The sequence below is a fragment of the Solanum stenotomum genome, chromosome 2 (genome assembly GCF_019186545.1).
Source record: "Solanum stenotomum isolate F172 chromosome 2, ASM1918654v1, whole genome shotgun sequence".
NCBI lineage: Eukaryota > Viridiplantae > Streptophyta > Magnoliopsida > Solanales > Solanaceae > Solanum > Solanum stenotomum.
The window spans coordinates 974,685-994,124 of NC_064283.1; the positions used below are offsets into that span (position 1 = coordinate 974,685).

The window sequence follows — 19,440 nt, forward strand, 5'->3', positions numbered from 1 at the left end:
TTTTTAAAAAAAAGTCGAAAAGTTCGGGATTTGAAGTTTATGAGTTTATATATATACGTGTGATAGGCAGCGGCGTGCTTACTGTTTTACTGAAAGCAGCCCGCCCCCTTCCTCTGTCTTCTTTTATTCGATATTCGAAATATACTGGCTCGATTATTGATGAAGTAAGTTCATGAACTCTAGTCCGAAGGTGCTGGAAACATAACTATATTTGAAATTTATTGTGTGTATGTAGTGTAGTGTGAAATTTGAAATTTTTATTTTTTATATATCAAAAGAATTACAATAATTAAGACACTTTGTCTTTGATGCAAATGTTTGTAGGTGTATCAAACATATATACTAAGCTTGTATTGTAATAAGGTCATGTTATACATATATTTTATCAAATGTTCCTATGTTTTGCTTCAAAATTACTCTCTTCGTCTCTAACTATTTGTTATAAATTCTAAAATTGTCTCAACTTACTTGTCCTTGTAGAAATTCAAGATGATTTTTTTTTCATTTTACCTTTAGTATATAGTAATTGTTTTGAAGACTATTGATAATACTTCAATTATGGAGTAATGTCACATTAATAGAGTAAAATATTTAATAAAGAGAAATTATTCTTAAAACATAAATAAATGTTAAAAAAAAACAAAATCCTTCTTAATTAATAAATACTTTTTTGTAAGAAACATGTAAAAAAAAAAAAGAAATACATCAGATAATTAAAGATGAAAAGAGTAATTTCTAAATTAGTTAGATTAATAAATTTCTAACACAATATAATTATTACAGAAAACCCCATCCACAAATGAGTAATAATAGCATTCCACTTTAAAGTAAAGTGAGCTATTATATAATTAGATGTCATTTTGCTTGTTTCTGTTCAACTCTATATCCAATTATTAACATTGAGACAATTACATTTCTGTTCAAAGTACATATGAGATTTTGGACCTTTTCTTGTTTTGGTTCAACCCAATATTATATCCCCAATAAAAAACATTAGCCTTCCTCTTTAAAGTAAATTTGTCATTTTGCTTATCCACTTTGCATCAACCACTCAAAACCTAAAATCAATATATTTTGACCCAATTGTGCTAATTCATTTCCTTGGACTTAAACAACATCAATGTTAGTTATTAGACCAGTAAGTATAATTGTGTTGGTGTAGCATATGATATTTTATAAGAGTTTAGGGATTGATGCTTTTTGTCAACGCCTTTTTAGTCGAGTTGTCACACCGAGCTTATCTAGTGCGGTTTATGTCTCCTCTGTAGTTTGGAAAATATTGTACAAAAATGAGTTTCCCTAATGTGTACCCGAAGTGTAGCAATTGCATGTAAGTTTCTCCGAGAGCTTCCAAAAAAAAATATATAGCAATAAATTCAGTGTAATCACACAAAAGAAGTAACAATAATTCATTATTTTAACTTAAAGAAGAGAATGATTTATTTAACTTTTATAAGAAAGAAATAAGAAGGTAATGGGTGTTTACTAGTAACAAAAGACTTTGTATCGAATAATTAAGAGTTGATACTATATATAATGGTAAAAAATTTATTAGCACCATTATTACATTAAATGAATAGATGCATAATATATGTTTGCTAAGATATTATTACTATCACTTAATTATATTTTATATATAGTTTTACCCTATCAAATTATTTTAGCATAAGATAATAATACGATTTGTCGTAAATGTGCAAGTAAATATGTAATTTTTCGATAGAGACTATACATAATGGTAAAAACTTATTCGCACGGTGATTACATCAAACTTTTTTTTTCTTTTCACTTCACTAGCTTGTTTTTCATGTACGTATTTTACAGAAACCAAATTTGTATATTTTTTAAAAAAGATTGCCGACTTGCGGCAAACCAACTCTTTAATGAATAATAATTGAGAGAAGTAGTTAGTTAAATTAAGTGGATATTTATTTATTTATTCAGTATATATTAATTAAAAGAGTTATATCACTTTATGCCATTAACATGTATACTTCCCTACTCTACATAAGAGAGTTGTTAAATTTTCTATTACAATTAAGTGTAGTGTGGTCGACATATTACTTGCACATATATATTTTGGTGACAAAATTTTGAAAAGTTGGTGCATTATTTAGTTAGTTTGGAAATTGAGGCAGCTAAGTTTTTAATGAAAACTTGAAAAAAAAATTAAAGCTTGATGCATCAGTTTGCCTAGTGCAATTTATATATTTTTTGTTTGGTTTGTGAGATATTACATTTCAATAGAGTTATTCGGACCAAATCTAAATAATAACGATTGTAGATCACCTTCTTACCCAAAGAAATTGTGTTAATATTATGAGTCTGTTTGGATAGACTTAAAAAAAGTAGTTTTTAAGTCAAAAAAATAAAAAAGTAGGGGGAGTCCTATTTTTTATTTTAAACTTTTTTAAAGTCATTTAAAACTTATTTTAAGTTATTTTAACCTTGCCAAAACACTCCAAAAATCTAAAAATTACTTAAAAATAGATTTGACCAATTTTTAAGTCAATCCAAACAGGCTCTATATCATACTACTTTAATTTTACGTAAATTATCTCATTGAAGTCTTAAATATTTATCACAATTTTTTTAAATCTTGAATCGATTAGCGTATGAGCCACTTATTCACTTGACTAACTCCCCATTTTTTGCAAACCAAAATAAAATGGATGATTAATTATTAGAACCGTTTTTAATAATTATGAAAAGTTGGAAATTTTGAAAAGTGGTTGCATTATTTTTAGTTGTTTAGAAATTGAGACAGCTTATCTTTCAAATGAAAACTAATGGGAATTTTTTTAAGCTCGTCACATGGGTTTGTCTAATACGATTTATATATTTTTTGTATGGTTGGCAAGTTATTACATTCGAACAGATTCACCCAAAGTGCACCTGAAGAATACCGACCGTGGGTAAAAAATAATTTGTGTTGTCATTGGATTTTAGTTTTCGTACCAAATTAAAGTCATAAAAATTACCACAATATTCACTTGACTAACTCCCAGTTTTTTGCAAACAAAATTTTAATGGATGATTATCGTTTTTTACTTAACAAATGAACATGGCACTTGTTTAATTGGCTAACTCCCATATGAAAATCGAGAAGCTATTATTGTTTAAGACAATAAAAAACAGGCTCAAATTGATTAATAAATTAAATCTCTTTCTCTCTAATTAAGTTTCCAAAAAAAAATTAAAATGGGTAATTATTTCCCTAATTATTGGAACTGAGATTTGTTTTTCCTGGCTCAAGAAAATGAACATGTCTAATATATATATAGAATTAAATAAAAATGTGTTAATCTTGATTCCCATGTGGGTATTAAGCAACCATTGGTTTTCCCCTCTGTGTCTTAGTTGCCAATAAAATTAAAATTAGTGATTATTAGAACTTGGATCTTTTTTTTTTTTTGCTCAAGACAAGAACTAAGTTATTTTATTTTCTAAAAAAATGTGTTAAATAACAACTCCAATTTTAATTGTTACCAAACTTTGCTAACAAACATATGATTAGATTCCAATAACAACTTTTCATATATTTTTTAATTTTTTCCTCTTATGTTTTCCCTTTAAATACTCATAGCATAGTTCCTTAACTCTCACACTCAATCAACCACAATCAATATACTATAAGCTTTCAATTTCTGATAATTTTGATGGCATTACAAAGATTTCTTGTTGTTTTTGTAATTATTTTTGTGTTATTTTCATGTGTAAATGCACTTAGCTCCAATTACTATGATCAAACATGTCCAGATGCAGAATCAACTATTAGACAAGTTGTTAAAAAAGCAATGTCAAATGATAAAACAGTTCCAGCTGCTCTTTTAAGGATGCACTTCCATGATTGTTTCGTCAGGGTACGTAAAATTTATTTCTACTCCTATATATAAACAAATTTTTTAAAATCTTGTACTTTATTAACCTATGTAGTTTAACCTATAATAGTATATAATATTAGTTATCATTTTATTTTGTTATATATTACTGAGATACGATATAATGTCAGCTAATTAATCACTAGCTTTTGCTAGAATAATATCGTAAAATCAAAGAGGAAGAAGAATTTCATCATAGAGGGAACAATGTGTTAACTTAAAGGGCTAAAGAACTCCCTTAATTATCCCATGAATAATAGAAGTTAGAGTTGATGGGAGAAGGGTTTACCTCTTAGATGACTAATATAATGTTAATTTATTTACACGTAATTTAATAAAAAATAAGCTTAAATTGAGCGATATAGTCAGATTCATATAGCCGGTTAAATTAATTGTATAAATATCATTTACACTATCAGTACATTGAACGAGAAAACATGTACTTTCATTTAAGATGATCATTTTATGTTGTATTATTAGGACATAGTATATACTATATGGCAATTAATTATTAACTAACTTATGGTATTTTTTGCCTCAAATTTTTATGAAGGGTTGTGATGGCTCTGTGCTGTTGAATTCGACAAAAAGCAACCAAGCAGAGAAAGATGGACCTCCAAATATTTCATTACATTCTTTTTATGTTATTGACGTTGCTAAGAAACAAATTGAAAATATGTGTCCTGGCATTGTCTCTTGTGCTGATATTTTGGCTCTTGCAGCTAGAGATGTTGTCACTCTTGTGAGTCCTACTACAACCTTTTAAATTTTCGGCGTGTGAAATTTACTGATTCAACTAATTTGAATTTGTGTCATGGAAAACTATATTTAAAACAAAATGAAGATGAATACAGTGCTACAATAATACAACGTAACTATTAGGGATCATTTGATAGTGTGTATGATAATAACACCAAATAAGGTATTTTAATAATGTTGAAATTAGTTATGTTGACATTATGTTGTTGATCGTTTGATTAGTTGTATTAATTGAATAGGATGTCTTAGAATAGAAATAGTAGCCCCATCCATCATTGTATTATTAATGTCATGGTTTACTATGTTAAGAATAGTACTAAATGTAGTGTATAACTAATACAACTATACATAAGTTGAAAACACTATCAAACAAGAGATTAAATAATACTAAAGCTAATACATTATTGTTTAATTTCTCTAACATCTTCTACAAAACGACAACTTACTTTCAAAATACACAAATGCATGTTTTATAACATGGTGTTCTAGTCGGTCAGTTTACGTGCCTCGACTAATCGGTTAGTTTAATTTACCTCTCACCGACTTACGTATCTAGTAACTTTGTCTATCAAGACTCAGACATATAAGAAAACATCACCTAGTATTCTTACCTTTGCTAGAATTTAAACCTGAATTTCGATAATTCTCAACCCATTTCATTAATAGAAATAAATTTTATGTTATTTTCTAGAGGTTATGAAGACTAATGTTGAAATTATTTATTGGGCCTATTGTTTTAGTCTGGAGGACCTTATTGGGCCGTACCAAAAGGTAGAAAGGATGGAAGAATTTCTATAGCCAGTGAAACAAGACAATTACCTGGCCCAAATTTCAACATCTCTCAATTGCAACAAAGCTTCTCCCAAAGAGGCCTTTCTTTGGATGATTTGGTTGCACTTTCAGGTAAACACCCTCTATAATTTATGACTTAATTTCACGTATAATCACTTAATTTTTACTAGATCATAATAAAATTACCAAATTATTCCTTAAAACGAAAAAAAACAATCAATTTTATCTTAATATCATAAGACACAAGTGTTTTTGTAACAAAAAAATCACTTAAATTTACCTTAGTATCACAAAAAGTCACTGAATAGTTCTTTTATATCTAAAATGTAATTCATTTTTGTAAAATGACTTTTTGAGATCCTTGGGAAAATTTGACAAATATTTTGCTTACGAAAAATAGTTTAATGACTTTATATATAATAAAAAATACTAAGACAAAGTTGAGTATAGTTCAAAATCATCAAAATACCCCTTAAACTCGCATTGAATTTGAATCCCACCATTCAACTCTCTTTTTTCATTTTAATACTTTACAATCCAATGCGAGGTTAGGGGGCATTCAAAGTAATCTGATTATATAAATATTTTTTCTTTTTTTCATATTCAGGAGGACACACTCTTGGATTTTCTCATTGTTCATCCTTCCGAAACAGAATCGAAAACTTCGATAGCAAAAACGACGTTGATCCAACCCTAGACGCATCGTTTGCAGCTAATTTAAAGAAAATATGCCCCGTTAAAAACACAACAAAAAATGCAGGGGCTACGATGGATACTACGACATTTTTATTCGATAACGCATATTATAAGTTAGTATTGCAAAAGAAAGGTCTTTTTTCTTCGGATTCAAATTTACTCACAAATTCAAGAACCAAAACACTTGTTTCAAATTTTGCCAATTCCCAACACGAGTTCTTTAAAGCTTTTGCTGATTCAATGATTAAGATGAGCAATATCAGTGGTTCCGGTCAAGAAATAAGGCGTGATTGTAGATTTGTTAATTGAAGCTTTGTTAGAGGTCTTGAGTTTAACAACTGGTGTGGAGTCCCTTTTTACTGGATAACGTTTTATTGTTTAATGTGAGACTTTCGGGGCAGAAATGACTTGTAATTTGTCTTTTGGTTGGGCTTTTTATTCATTTGTGGGGGTAATAATATGTAAAATGTGTGTTTCTAAAGATTGAGAGGAGTTTGTGAAGGGATTAATTTGAGGATGGTGTGTCTTGTATCTTTATATTGATTTGATTGTAAATCTACAAAAATAAATAAATTCTTGTTTTTTTTTAAATTTGATTTCATTGGATATCCACTTATGTGAAATGAAAGTACTCTTTTGTTCCAACATACATTTATTCACTTTATAGTTAATTGTTTTTGTTTCAATTTTGCCATAGGAAGAATTGACATATGCACATAATTGTTAAAATTGAAAAAGAGAAAAAAAATATACAAATGGTTCCCAAAAAAGGTTCATTTGTGTAAATCAACTGTATATGCGCTTTAGTGGATCTTAGTAGCACATTTTGTTGAATACTTGAAATTTGACCTTGTTGGTGAAAACTTGATTTTTCACCTTTTAATCGTCCCCCTATTTCTTCTTATCCTGCCTCTTATATTAAAAATAATAATACACTGCGAGCTTTAAATCAAATTCAATTATGTAAAATTAACTTAAATATCCATCCACCTAAATGACTAAACTAAAAATAGTCAATGTATGTATAATGTATGTACGAGTATATAATCTATGTATATCGACCAGAAAAAGTGAACAATATACTATCTGACTGTTCGTGTAAAGATCAACGGATTCGCTCCTAAATCACTGGGCTAGAAAAACATTGAGAATGGCTTTGATATGGTTTAGATTGGCCCAAAAAAGTTGGGCCTATTGGGCCCAATAACACTCTTCTCCTTCAACTTTCTCTAAACCCCAAAGTAAAACAAACTTTCTACTCTCCCTCCGTCGAGTTCAACTTGCCGGAGTTCCTTCCAATTTCCGATGACGGAGCAAAACGCAGACGAAACCAATACTGTCCAAACTTCGAATCTCGAAAACGTGAAACCGACAATAGTTGCTTGCTCTCATTCGGACACAGCCCAGAAATCAGAACCACTAATTGAAGACCAACAAGATGAAGAATTAAGGAAACTTTTGGTGCCGAAGTTGGAAAACCTCCCAATTTCTCCTCCTTCTGCTGTCGAATCCAATTTCGTCACCTATTTTGCTCCCGGTAATAAAACCCACTTCAAATTCTTTTAAATTAAGGCTCTGCTTTGTTCGATATTAAGTAGTTCAGAACTCAAACTTGTAGAAATTAAGAGCTGTATTCCTTTTTAATTGTTGTTGCAGATTTTACGAAACCTGGGCATGATCAGTATGTTCATCGACATGCCAATGGGTAACAGAACTTAGTAATTAAACTCTTTGTACTTTGTTTTTGCTGTGATTTAGTTGCTGCTTTGAATTTTGAAAATTGAGTTTTTGCTGATTTTTTTGAAATTGGGTTATTGAAAGATTGTGTATAATTGGGTTGGCTCCGACCCACATTGCTTTTAAGGATGAAGGCGGAGTTACTTCGGTTGATTTCAATGTGGGGAAGTCTGATCGGAGTGGAATCAAGGTCTCTGGAAAGCGAAAAAAGGTATTGATAGCTGAAATTTTCTTGAATGAGACTAAAGATTGCATCCTTCTGCTGAACTTAATCAATATTGAAAAAAAAATTTGCATCTTTATGGTGAAGACGTTTGTTCATGTGAGTCATTGCAATTTTATAACTTATTAGTTGTGTTGTAGCTAGATTGATCTGCACAAATGTTGTTGGATAGAAGTTGACTTTAATTTTATGATTGACGGAACTTGTTAGAGTTTTTTTTTTTGATGACAAGGGAAACCCGCAGCCGCTACCCTTTGGGTGCGCACAGGGTAAAATCCTCCGCTCCTATGCAATAGCTCGCAAACCACATAGGAGAGGTAACCCGACTAGGCAAGCCCGGTGCAACGAGCTCGACCTAGAAGGCAAACCCCTTGCTTTCGCTAGCAAGGGGTTTCGAACTTGAGACCTCCAACATGGAAGTCCCATGCCCAAACCACTAGGCCACCCCGAAGGGTGAACTTGTTAGAGTTTTAAGTATGCTAAGAATCATAAGGGATGGCTTTCTTCTGAAAATATGTCGAACATAATTCTTATTGTTTTCCGTATGAAGAAAAGCTAACAAGTTAAATTTGCACCCTTGTCTATGTTTAGTTAATATTGGATAGCTTCGTGTGAGATATTACTCAAATTCCTAGTGTTGCCTATTTGCGAACTTGACAAAGGATTACTTTCTGAACATTAGCATACAATGCAAGCTATTCATCATATGGAATTGCCTTGTCAGCAGTAAATATGTGTGTGGATTATGTCAGATTAGTTCTATACCCTTTATCGTCAGCAAAACAAATGATTGAAATTATGAAATATGAACATATGTACATTCTTCAGTCTTTTGAAACAACATACTTTGTTGGCTACATTGAGAACACAAGTCATCATTGCGGCGTACCACCATTTGCCACATATGCACAAAAGTATGAACTATGCAAGTAAAGCTAATCTTTCAATGGTTTTATGCTTTATGCTTCTAGTTTAATGAAATGAGGGTGTCATTTTGTTCTTATGCAGAACGCACAACATTTTGAGTCTAATACAGCATTATGTAAAGCCTGCACAAAGGATGCTTCTTATATTGTGAGGTATGAGTTTATATTCTTGCACTCCTTTCTTTGACATAGATCATCTTAAAATCATTAAATGATGGTCTACTTATGTTTTGCAGGTGTTGTGTGAAAGGCTCTTTATTAGAAGTCAATGATAGGTTAATTAAGCAACCAGAATTGCTTAACTCATCGGTAGGAGTTCTTACCTTGAATCAACCTCTTCTTTATTTTGGCTTTTAGATGCTGAACTTCATTGAAATGAGCATCGTTTGTTTATGGAGTCATCATATCAATGCTGTCAGCAATGGTGTATATTCGTGATGATAAAGATCTTGGAACCATCACTTGTACTACATTGAAGCTCGAAAAAAATATCTTTGGCTGATTTTTCAGAATACAACTAAATGTTTGACGCAACTTGAAGGGTGAGGGGGGTGGTGTGGTAAAAACATGTTTTGCATGAGATATTCTCATTTATGAGATTCATTTAAAAAAAGAAGATATATTTTGATTCATCAGGTAGTTGCAGACTCGTATTTCTTTAATCCCTGGAAATGTTTGATGCTGAATTCACACCTTGTTTTGCTTGATGTTGATAAAAGGTGCTGAAAATAGGATATGCATGACCTCCATAATAAAAGTTCTGTTTTTGTCTTTTTTCGTTTTAATATTTAAAGAGCTTTCTCATAGACGTGTTCCAAATGGCATTAAGTTGTGTCATTTAATTGTGACATTGGACTTGTTTTGCATTCATAAGATATTGTTTCATTTGACATCCTCCTCCTAATATTATAATTACATTTCTGGTTGAATATGTGTTCCTCGTGTTTGCTTTCAACCACAGGCAGACAGAGAAGGATATATTGCAATTATGATGCCAAGGCCCGCGGATTGGATCAAGGCCAAGACAACTTTGCTGGGCATTGAAGAATATAGAGAGTTGAGAAAGGATACGTTGCAATTATAAACAAGCAAGGTGGTAAATCAGCTCGTTGAAGGCAGCATTTGCAGGATTGGAGTGTATGCTGTTGGAAAAGTTTGCAGGATGTTCTCTCTCTGTAACAGTAAGATCTACTACTTCACTACACTTCTGTTATTGGCATACAGAAGAACAGTGTCAAACTTAATTAACGTTCTTATTTGTACTTTTCTGGTGTATTATTTGGATGGGGGGAGTTTTACTTGTCCACATTGCTCCATCAATCCATATTTTGTTTTTCAGAGCGATATGATATAGAAACATATAGTCCGTAGTTACTATATGAAAATGTAACATGTCTATTATATTGCTAATTTGCTAGAACATGAAAAATGAGAAGAATTTTTACTTGCTATGACCTCCATTAAGTTTACAAGAAAACAAAATGGAGGAAAAGAATTGTTCCATTATTAAAGACAAAAACACGAAAAATTTACTCGTCTTTGTTGTCATTTTTGATTCAATAAATTGCACTTAACTCATCTGCTGACCATTTCTTGTAGAACCATTCTTCTTGATCTGTTTATAGTGATGAAACACAAGAAAACATGCTCTTCAAGCTCTTTCAACTTCTCCATGAAGCAGTCCTTGTTAATACTGTAATCCCTTATCGCCTCCTTCAACATATCTGCATTTTTCTTTCTAGCACACATATCAGCTACAGATCTATTATGCTCAATTTCATCATATAGTCTCCTCACTAGCCGACTCATTGTATCAAAGTCATTTATCAATATGTACACCCCCTTTGCAGCTACATCAAGCTGTGCTATTAGTATTTCCAGTGAACTCGAACCTTTTCCCCCTTTATCCACCTTTGATCTTTTCTTGAATAGCTTATAAGAACAAGCTATCAACCCTGGGGCAGCCATAATACCAACCATACTATGAAGAACTAGTACTAACAAAGCTATCATAATCCCAGTATACCCTATTGCAATACTAATTCCAAACACCCTCTTGCAAGTTTTCAAGATTTTCATCCTCTTTTTAACTCTTCTGAACTGTAACGATAGTTTCTGAAGCAATAAATCATGTCCTTCGCGTGTGTCCAGAATCTGAACTTGGTTAACAACAGAGAAAGAGTTGTTTAACGAAGCAAATGATGCAAGTTCTCTATATACATTGTAACAATGCTCTGATTCTTGCTCTATTGTCATCAATCTGATAGCTCTTCTTATCTTCCTATAATTAGCTCGTGTTTGTTGAACATTTTGAAGTAGTAATTCACAGATTCTGCATGCTTCTAAGGTAATATCGAAGTAGTTAACAATAAGGGGATGAAGTTGACATGATTCAGGGAGTTTTAATAACGCTTCTTGACATAGATTTGTATCGAGTTGAAGAGAAGAAGATGATGATTCGTTTAATTTTCCATCTTCAAGTTGTTCTTGAACTTTATTGTATAGTTCTACGTAAGACTTAGTCCTTAAGGCTTGAACATACTCTTCATTCACATTTGACTTGTTCACCAAGCTACCCGAATCGTCATTCTCTATTCTACCTGAAAAAATCGCATCAAACATTAAAAGTATGCTCTCTCTAACAATTTTATCACATTTTTCAGATAAGACGATCATATGATTAAACATAGGATTACATCAATAATTCAGCATGAATGCTCCATACATCTAAAAAAAAAAGTCTATAATTAGCAAGAAAAAGAAGAATATGAAACTTACGTTGATTTCGGAGAGTCGATTTCGACTTGAACCAGACCAATTTTTTCGTTAGATGCATGTATATGTATGTTGAAAGAGTTAGGAGAACTGAAAATGATTTTTTTCCAGAATATAAAAACTTTGAAAGCAACTGATTATTATCTTTATATATATATGAGTTTGTTTCCCTGTTTGTCGTAAAAAAGCAAATTAAGTTTTAAAAACAGAAATAATTTGTGACTTTGAAGATTTATATAGCTTTTATAACACGTTTGCGTCTCCTATACGTGTAAAGCATCCTTCTAGCAAAGTAGTAACTTCTCCATTGACTAATTAAACAACCGCGTCCACAGTATACACTGTACATCATGCTAAATCGAGGCCTCGAGTCCAAGCTCTAAGTATGGAGAAAATCCTAATGAGCCCTATAGTGTGCAATTCGAATTTTATCGGGACTTCAATATGGACTCCGGATATAGGATAGGAAAACACACACACAAGAAAGAAAAAAAACTCTGTCCTATATTATTTGTCCATATTACAAAGAATATACGTCCTAAATTACTTGTCAAATTGCAAATTTTAGTTAAATTTTATCATTTTGTCCTTATAATAAATCTTTTTGAAAGTACAAATATTATAAATTTTCAAAAAAAGTTCCTCTGTTGTTAATCTAGGTAGTGATGGATAACACACATAAATAGAGGGTATGAAAAAGAGTTAAAAGGTAAATTAGTATAAATGTTCTTCTTATTTATGATTTCTTAAGGACTATTATCCAAGATTGTTAAAAGAGTCTTACTAATAGTCCATTAGAGTATTTTTTTTATTTTCTAAGTAAGCTAAGTTTATTTAGATAAAGATATTACTGTTATTTTGAGAGAGAAAATTAATCCATGTTAGATATAATGAGAGCAACCTAACATCACCACACAATTCATGTGGATTATATCACTAGCTTTGCTACATTACCCAAAAGATAAATAAATTAAAGATGAAATTTACTAACAATGAGTGCCTTGTAAATGATATTTTTTTTCCTTATATGTTTTTGGGAGTATTGATTATGTTTAAAGGTTTAATTTCCTAATAAGGAAAAAAAAATGTGTTTTAGAAAAAAAAAAGTTAGTTAAATATATGAATTTATATTTATTTCTTGGAGTCCACGTTTAAGCTTCTTAAGGGATACATATGAATCATGAATAGGTGACATTCATGTTTTTCTCTTATCTCTTTAACTTGGAATTAATATCACATGAATTTTGCTTATGGTTAATAGTTTTTGCTTACATTTTTTGTTTGTGAGGTGATAAAGGAAGTGTGAGGTCAACACGTACCTAAAGTGCCTTGTCATCATTTAATAATAATAATAATAATAATAATAATAATAATTACGTTTAAGTTACGCTTCAATCACACATAAATTGGAGTTAATGGTATGAATCATCACTATTTTATTTAAATCTTATATAATCTTATCCATGGTAATCTTTTATTAAATATCAATAATCAAATACTTGATATCTTTTTTTTTTTTAATATTCTGAAAATTTATGAGATATTCGAGATTTTTATATATATGATTGAATGCATTCGAAATACGTTGGGATTGAAAATGATTCGACTCGCACACTGAAGGCGTTAGACTTATTCTAGTACATGAAAAAGTCAATTTGATAATATTGAAATAATAAATGTTGGAGGGTAAATGGGCAGGTAATGCTTGATTCATGTTCGATTGGAAATAAATAAATATGCAATTATATCCACAATTTAATTTTCATGCGTTATATTAGGTAGACCACATATTTTGTAACTTATTTGAATTCTTTCCTTTCCTTTTAAATAATCTTTTTTCTAATTCATTTTCCTTTAATTGTCACGCAACAATTAAGAAGCTATTCTTTTGAGAATCTTTATTAAAAAATATAATATATATTCTAAACACAAAATACAAATATATATGATGCAATAGATTTTGTGCAATTTTTTTAGGAAGATCTTCGTAATAATTAATGTAAATTAGGTAAACTGCATATTTATATACTATAATAAACGGGGAATCATATATTATTATTATTAATGCTAGTAAGGAAAATAACTTAAATTGCTTACCATTGGAGAATTCCTCTTTATTTTAATATACTTGACTTTTCTAAAATAATATATAAATATGATGGAAAATTCAATTCCTTAAATCATAAGTTAATAAATAAAATTATGAACAAATAAACAGGCAATTTATTTCTTTTGCTTCGAGAAATTTGACTAGTAATTAAAATAACAAATTGCAAATTGCCTTTGTGAGAGAAATTTGAAATTAGTTCATTTGATTAAAACTAATAATGAAATTTTGACATGTCATTTGGTGATAATTCATCAACAACTATAACAAAAAATTAGTATTATAAGTTATGTTAATTAGTGAAACGTTTTTTGGGTTAAAATCAGTAAATTACCTAATTAGCATATCCTGTTTAAAATTATTGCTTTAAAACAAACAAGGAAACAATTTGACAATAATCAATGCTAATATTAATGTATATACATTTTCCTTTTGCAACAAAATTATGAAAATAATCCTTTAAGTTATTAAATATATATATAGGAAGAGAGGCAAAAGAGAGACGATTCTTACATTTGTAAAATAGGCATTTCTTTTGGAGTTACGTAATTCAATATATATTATCGGATGAAATAAAATGATAACTAAATATTTTACAGTGCCAATATGACGATAAAAATTGTACACAATTAACAAAAATAAAATTGCAAAAACTTAAACTAAAAGTTTAATTGTATTAAACTCATGCAAACTTTGACATTATGATCTTTGCTAGTCTCAAATCAATCATTCACAACTAATGGTCAATTTGTCTAGCTAGCTAAGATAAACATCATAGAAAAAAAAGACCTAAATTAAGGAGTACAAAAAAATTTAGTACTCCACCAACACATGCTTTAAGTTCAAAAGCATGGTAGTAATTAAAAACTAAAAAGAAAAAACCTAAGTTAGAGAAAAAAAACATGCAAATCATGAAAAACTAGACAACATTTGATCTAGTCTTGCAAAGGTTAACCAATTCTTGAACAACATCATCAATCTCCTCATCACCTTTGACTCTAATTGTCTCACTCATTTTCTTAGCTTTTTCCCTTATGGATTCTCCTTCTTTTTCCAAGACAACCTTATTGATAATTTCACTAATTTGTTCTCCATCAAGTTTTCCATCTTTGTCCCTAACAACTTCCAATCCAATACCTACTTCTTCCACAAGCCTAGCATTCAATGGTTGATCAAGATGCATTGGCATAGCAATTATTGGTACACCAATTTTCATGCTTTCCATGACAGAATTCCATCCACAGTGACTGACAAATCCACCAATATTAGGGTTTCCTAATATTTTTGCTTGTGGGGCCCAATCTTCAACTACCATCCCTCTTTCACCTACTTTCTTGAAAAAACCTCGTGGCAACGCTTGTTCAAGTTTGAGTTTCTCACCTTTCGGAAACCTCACAACCCAAATGAAGTTAACCCTACTTTTCTCCAACCCATGAGCAATCTCTTCCCTATCCTCTTGTGACAAAAAATATTCACTCCCAAATGACACAAAAATAGTTGACCCTTTTGACTTTTGATTCAACCATGTTAAAATTTGTGAATTACCATCTTCACTTGTAGGCTCTTGAACAAGTGGACCAACAGGAACAACTCTCTTTTTTGTCAAACTAGATATATAGTCACAATATTGACCATCAATTTCCTTAAAACCTTTGATCAAAACAATATTAGAAGACCTCTTGAAACACAACTTAACACTAGTGTTATCCTTTTGTTGTTGCTCAATAGGCTCCAACTCTTGATTTTTAACCATACGTGTTAGCTCATAATCACGATAATAAATAGAAGAGAAAGGAAACTCTGAGTTAGGGTACCTAAAAGTATGAAACATGTAGGAGAACATAGTGGCACTACTAGTAACAAAAACAACAGATGGAATGTTTTTCTCCGCGGCTACCTTAGGTGCCCATGGTTGAAGTAAATCATAAATAAGTAAGTCAGGCTCGATAGAATTGATAATTTGAGTGAAATTTGGACGAGCCTTCGCGAAGGCCTTCTTGAGAGTGGACATGAGGTGCGGTGGGAGACCATTGGTGGTATGGTAATGAGGAGGTAGGTCAGGAAGGGATGGAAGTCGAAGATCAACAAGGTGAATTTTTTCGGTTAAGTCTTCATTGATGAGTTTTTGTTTAATAGATATGAAGTTCGCGGGTGTTGAGCATAAGAAAATAGTGAAGTTTCTCTTAACGAGCTTTTTAGCTAGCTCAAAGAAAGGAGAGATGTGTCCATGTCCTAACCACGGAAACATAAGAACACGAATCGACTTTTGATTGATCTCCATTGAAGCATTCATGTTTTTTTTTTTCACTCTTAGATTCAATAATGTTTGTTGATGAAGGGATGTTTGTTATGAATAGAGTATTACAATTTATAATGTATGATATTGTCGTATTTATGTTAAGTTTTCATAAAAATGGAAGATTGTGTGGAGATGGAAATTGAAATCTTTGAACGAGAATCATAGTATATTTATAATATTGCAGGTTTTATTATATATAGTTATTATTTTAATCTTGTGCCCTTAAATAAAACGTAAGGAGAAGAGTTATTGAGGATCTTTTTATTGCCTTTTAAATCTAGTACTCAATTACCGTTGATGAAAGGATAAAAAGAGTTGGATTTTATAGTTGAAGTATATTTAACAAATATTTAGACCATCTACTTATTCACCTTACTACTATTCTTTGTATCTTATTTCATTTCGATCGTTTGGTAGGATGCATTAAAAAAAATATATTGCATGTATTATTTTTGTGTAACAGTTATAATATTTTATTTGATATTATAATATGAATATGATATTAATAATGCAATGAAATTAATGCATACATTAATATATTTAAAGACATAATTCTTCGTAAAAAAAATTAACATTATTTTCATCATATTTATAGAAGGTAGTTTTGAAAACAAATATTTTCTTCTAAAAATTATGTAGTGCATACTTATTTTAACACATAAAACTGAACACTGCATAAAAAATATATATACCTAATGTGTTTAGTGTTTACATCAAAATAATATAATATACTTTTATTACATCAAAATATAATATAATATAATATATGTACATCAAAACTGTGGTTTTATTTATTGATCCTATTCCTAGGTGTGCAAAAGATCACACACGCCATGTTATTAATTTGGTATGATATAGTGTGAATAAATTTCATAAAATGGAAGGTCTCGTGATAATAATTATTAGAAATTACGTATGATTCAAATTTTTATTACAATAAAGTGGGGAAATCATTCTCCTAATATTTGTAAGAAAATAAGCCCAAATCCATTACCAATATTAGATAAATATTCCTCTTTTAAACATATTGACTTTTCCAAAAATAAGATAAATGAATTAGAGAATCATTAATCAATCTTTCAAATTATGAAGAGATAAATAGATAATTTAATCCATTTACTTAATGACTTCTAGGGTCAGTTATATAACATAAACAAAAGGAGAAATAACAATGACATGAAATACTATAAGATCAAATTTTAATTTTAATCTTTAATTAAATCATAAATACGAAAAATCGACCATCTACGTCCTTTATATTCCCATTTCAAATCAAGACATGAGATAATATAAGATCAAGTTTTAGTATGGAAAATATAAGATCAAATTTTAGTATGGAATTATGAAAAATCATGATATTATAGCAATACAATGAGATTGTATTTGCTTAAGGACTTTGAGTGTCAGTTATAACTTCGTGTTATGTAAAGTAACTTTAATATAAATAAATAAAAGGGAAAATAATAATGACATTATATAACATAAGATCAAATTTTAGTCTTATTTAATCATCCATACGGGAAATCGACCTTCTATTCCTTATATTCCCAATTCAAATCAAACATTTTTTATTCCTTAAATTCAAAAAAAATAATTATAAGGTACCCTCTATGGTTCATTTTGAGATATTTCAATAGATACAATTTACTTGTCAATTAATGAGATGTTACTTATTATCTAATTAGCAAATATCTTTTTCTTTTTATAGAGACTTTCTCCAAGATTTTCGATATATTCATGTGAATTAATAAAGGTAAGAGAAGTTCAAGAGAGATTTTTACATTTTGAAAAATAGGCACCTTTTTATGAGTTAGGTAATTAGATATTCCTGGATGAAAGAAAATGGTAGTTAAATATTTTATTTACATTATTGGAAGAAAAAAAGTCATAATTGCATCGATAATATAAAATTAATATAACAAAAATTGCAATAAGTTACTTGTAGCTCCTTAATAAGAAAATAGTTGTATCGTGTATGGGGGCATAGTTTTTTTTTTTTTTTTAGCAGTGTATGGGGGCATAGACACTACGTCCAGTAGGCTTAAATTGTGGCTAATTCGGAAATTTAGCGAAGAATATTTAAGAAATAGTATATACGTATGAAAAGTAATTTGTGATTTATATATATTGTATAATCTTTTATATATATAATATAATTTTCGATAAAGAATATTCAACTGACCATTCTTTTCATCGTCGTATGTGGTTACATCACTACCTAGTTTACAAATGTTCAAACTCAATTGGACTTTTCTCATGTACACTACTTTCGTTTACACAATTTCATTTAATTAAGTCAAGGTGAAGGTAAAACGTTTTCGACTCACAAGTCTGACGGTTCAATCTTATTCACACCCCTTGATAATGATAGTATGCTTTTTTTTCGTTATTTATTAAAAGGTAAAAAGTAAATCGTATTACCAATTAAATACATACGATTTATTAATTTTTATATATAAAAAAACAAACTCAAAGCAATTATAGTCTTGTCTACAATAATCATTTTTTGTTTATGTAGAATGAAATTATCTAGTCGATTAGTGTAATTTTTAATTGGTGTCAAACTAATGTGTACTTGTTAGGGCTTAACTATATATTTAATTTTATCAGATGTGCTCTCCTAAGGAATTTAAGCATATTTAATAAATCTGATCTTTTTACTCTAAACCTTGGGGATTTTTTTAGGTTATTGTTCATGTATTCTAGTTGATTTATATGTAATCTCAATTATTTTCAAAGTCGTATGTACCTACGAATTTAATAAATTTGATACTTCTATCAAACATTTTTTCTGGGGCCTAAAGTGAAAACCTTTACTAGTCTCCCCACTGACCTTTTCCGATGATAATATAAAACTCTTTTTAATTATATTTAATAAAATCGTTCATTCAATATATGATTTAAAAAAGAGGCTAAAATTAGAGATTACTATGGTCATCTGCATGATAAAACAAATTACTATATTTACACAAAATATATATGAAAATTGAGGTGGGAAAAACTTGATTTTAAATCTTTTTTGGATCAATTGGAGAAAATATTTGGCTCCAAAAAGTAAAATTTAAACAGTCATCCAAATGTATTTATATTTTTGAAATCTAACATTTCATCATTTATTATAAAACTGTCATAAGCAAACATTAAATAAGGGCATAAGGATAAAATTACCTTATTTCTTAATGCAAGTGTAAATGAAAAAGGTGACTTATAATATGGGACGGAAGGAGTATTAAAGATTATAGTCC

At 29.9% G+C, this 19,440-nt stretch overlaps 4 protein-coding genes across 4 annotated transcripts; 2 read left to right on the forward strand and 2 right to left on the reverse strand.

Annotated features, from left to right (window-relative positions):
• The first annotated feature begins 3,617 nt into the window (after window positions 1-3,617).
• Window positions 3,618-6,437, forward strand: LOC125854395 (peroxidase 64-like). The gene is made up of 4 exons (XM_049533929.1): window positions 3,618-3,863; window positions 4,435-4,623; window positions 5,381-5,543; window positions 6,040-6,437. The coding sequence occupies exons 1-4, from the start codon at window positions 3,660-3,662 to the stop codon at window positions 6,435-6,437; spliced, it is 954 nt and encodes a 317-aa protein (XP_049389886.1). The 5' UTR covers window positions 3,618-3,659.
• Window positions 6,438-7,381: 944 nt separating this feature from the next.
• LOC125854407 (uncharacterized) lies at window positions 7,382-10,458 on the forward strand. Its single transcript, XM_049533941.1, has 6 exons — window positions 7,382-7,665; window positions 7,785-7,833; window positions 7,950-8,076; window positions 9,097-9,167; window positions 9,251-9,323; window positions 9,976-10,458. The coding sequence occupies exons 1-6, from the start codon at window positions 7,434-7,436 to the stop codon at window positions 10,096-10,098; spliced, it is 675 nt and encodes a 224-aa protein (XP_049389898.1). The 5' UTR covers window positions 7,382-7,433; the 3' UTR covers window positions 10,099-10,458.
• Window positions 10,459-10,589: 131 nt separating this feature from the next.
• On the reverse strand, window positions 10,590-11,897 carry LOC125854390 (UPF0496 protein At1g20180-like). The gene is made up of 2 exons (XM_049533924.1): window positions 11,793-11,897; window positions 10,590-11,614 (listed from the first exon to the last, which is right to left on the reverse strand). Exons 1-2 carry the CDS (start codon window positions 11,848-11,850, stop codon window positions 10,590-10,592), a joined length of 1,083 nt encoding a protein of 360 aa, XP_049389881.1. The 5' UTR covers window positions 11,851-11,897.
• Window positions 11,898-14,815: 2,918 nt separating this feature from the next.
• Window positions 14,816-16,189, reverse strand: LOC125854592 (UDP-glucosyltransferase 29-like). The gene has a single exon (XM_049534170.1). The coding sequence runs from the start codon at window positions 16,187-16,189 to the stop codon at window positions 14,816-14,818; it is 1,374 nt and encodes a 457-aa protein (XP_049390127.1).
• Between the last annotated feature and the right edge of the window lie 3,251 nt (window positions 16,190-19,440).

What these genes read in the sequence shown, in the direction of transcription:
- LOC125854407 (XM_049533941.1), top strand. Translation starts at nt 7,434, where the DNA reads ATGACGGAGCAAAACGCAGACGAAACCAATACTGTCCAAACTTCGAAT. An exon ending in GTTCATCGACATGCCAATGG is followed by an intron (nt 7,834 to 7,949) that starts GTAACAGAACTT and finishes GGTTATTGAAAG; the next exon opens with ATTGTGTATAATTGGGTTGG. An exon ending in TCTCTGGAAAGCGAAAAAAG is followed by an intron (nt 8,077 to 9,096) that starts GTATTGATAGCT and finishes GTTCTTATGCAG; the next exon opens with AACGCACAACATTTTGAGTC.
- LOC125854390 (XM_049533924.1), bottom strand. Translation starts at nt 11,850, where the DNA reads ATGCATCTAACGAAAAAATTGGTCTGGTTCAAGTCGAAATCGACTCTC. An exon ending in ATCGACTCTCCGAAATCAAC is followed by an intron (nt 11,615 to 11,792) that starts GTAAGTTTCATA and finishes CGATTTTTTCAG; the next exon opens with GTAGAATAGAGAATGACGAT.
- LOC125854592 (XM_049534170.1), bottom strand. Translation starts at nt 16,189, where the DNA reads ATGAATGCTTCAATGGAGATCAATCAAAAGTCGATTCGTGTTCTTATG.
- LOC125854395 (XM_049533929.1), top strand. Translation starts at nt 3,660, where the DNA reads ATGGCATTACAAAGATTTCTTGTTGTTTTTGTAATTATTTTTGTGTTA. An exon ending in TCCATGATTGTTTCGTCAGG is followed by an intron (nt 3,864 to 4,434) that starts GTACGTAAAATT and finishes ATTTTTATGAAG; the next exon opens with GGTTGTGATGGCTCTGTGCT. An exon ending in CTAGAGATGTTGTCACTCTT is followed by an intron (nt 4,624 to 5,380) that starts GTGAGTCCTACT and finishes CTATTGTTTTAG; the next exon opens with TCTGGAGGACCTTATTGGGC.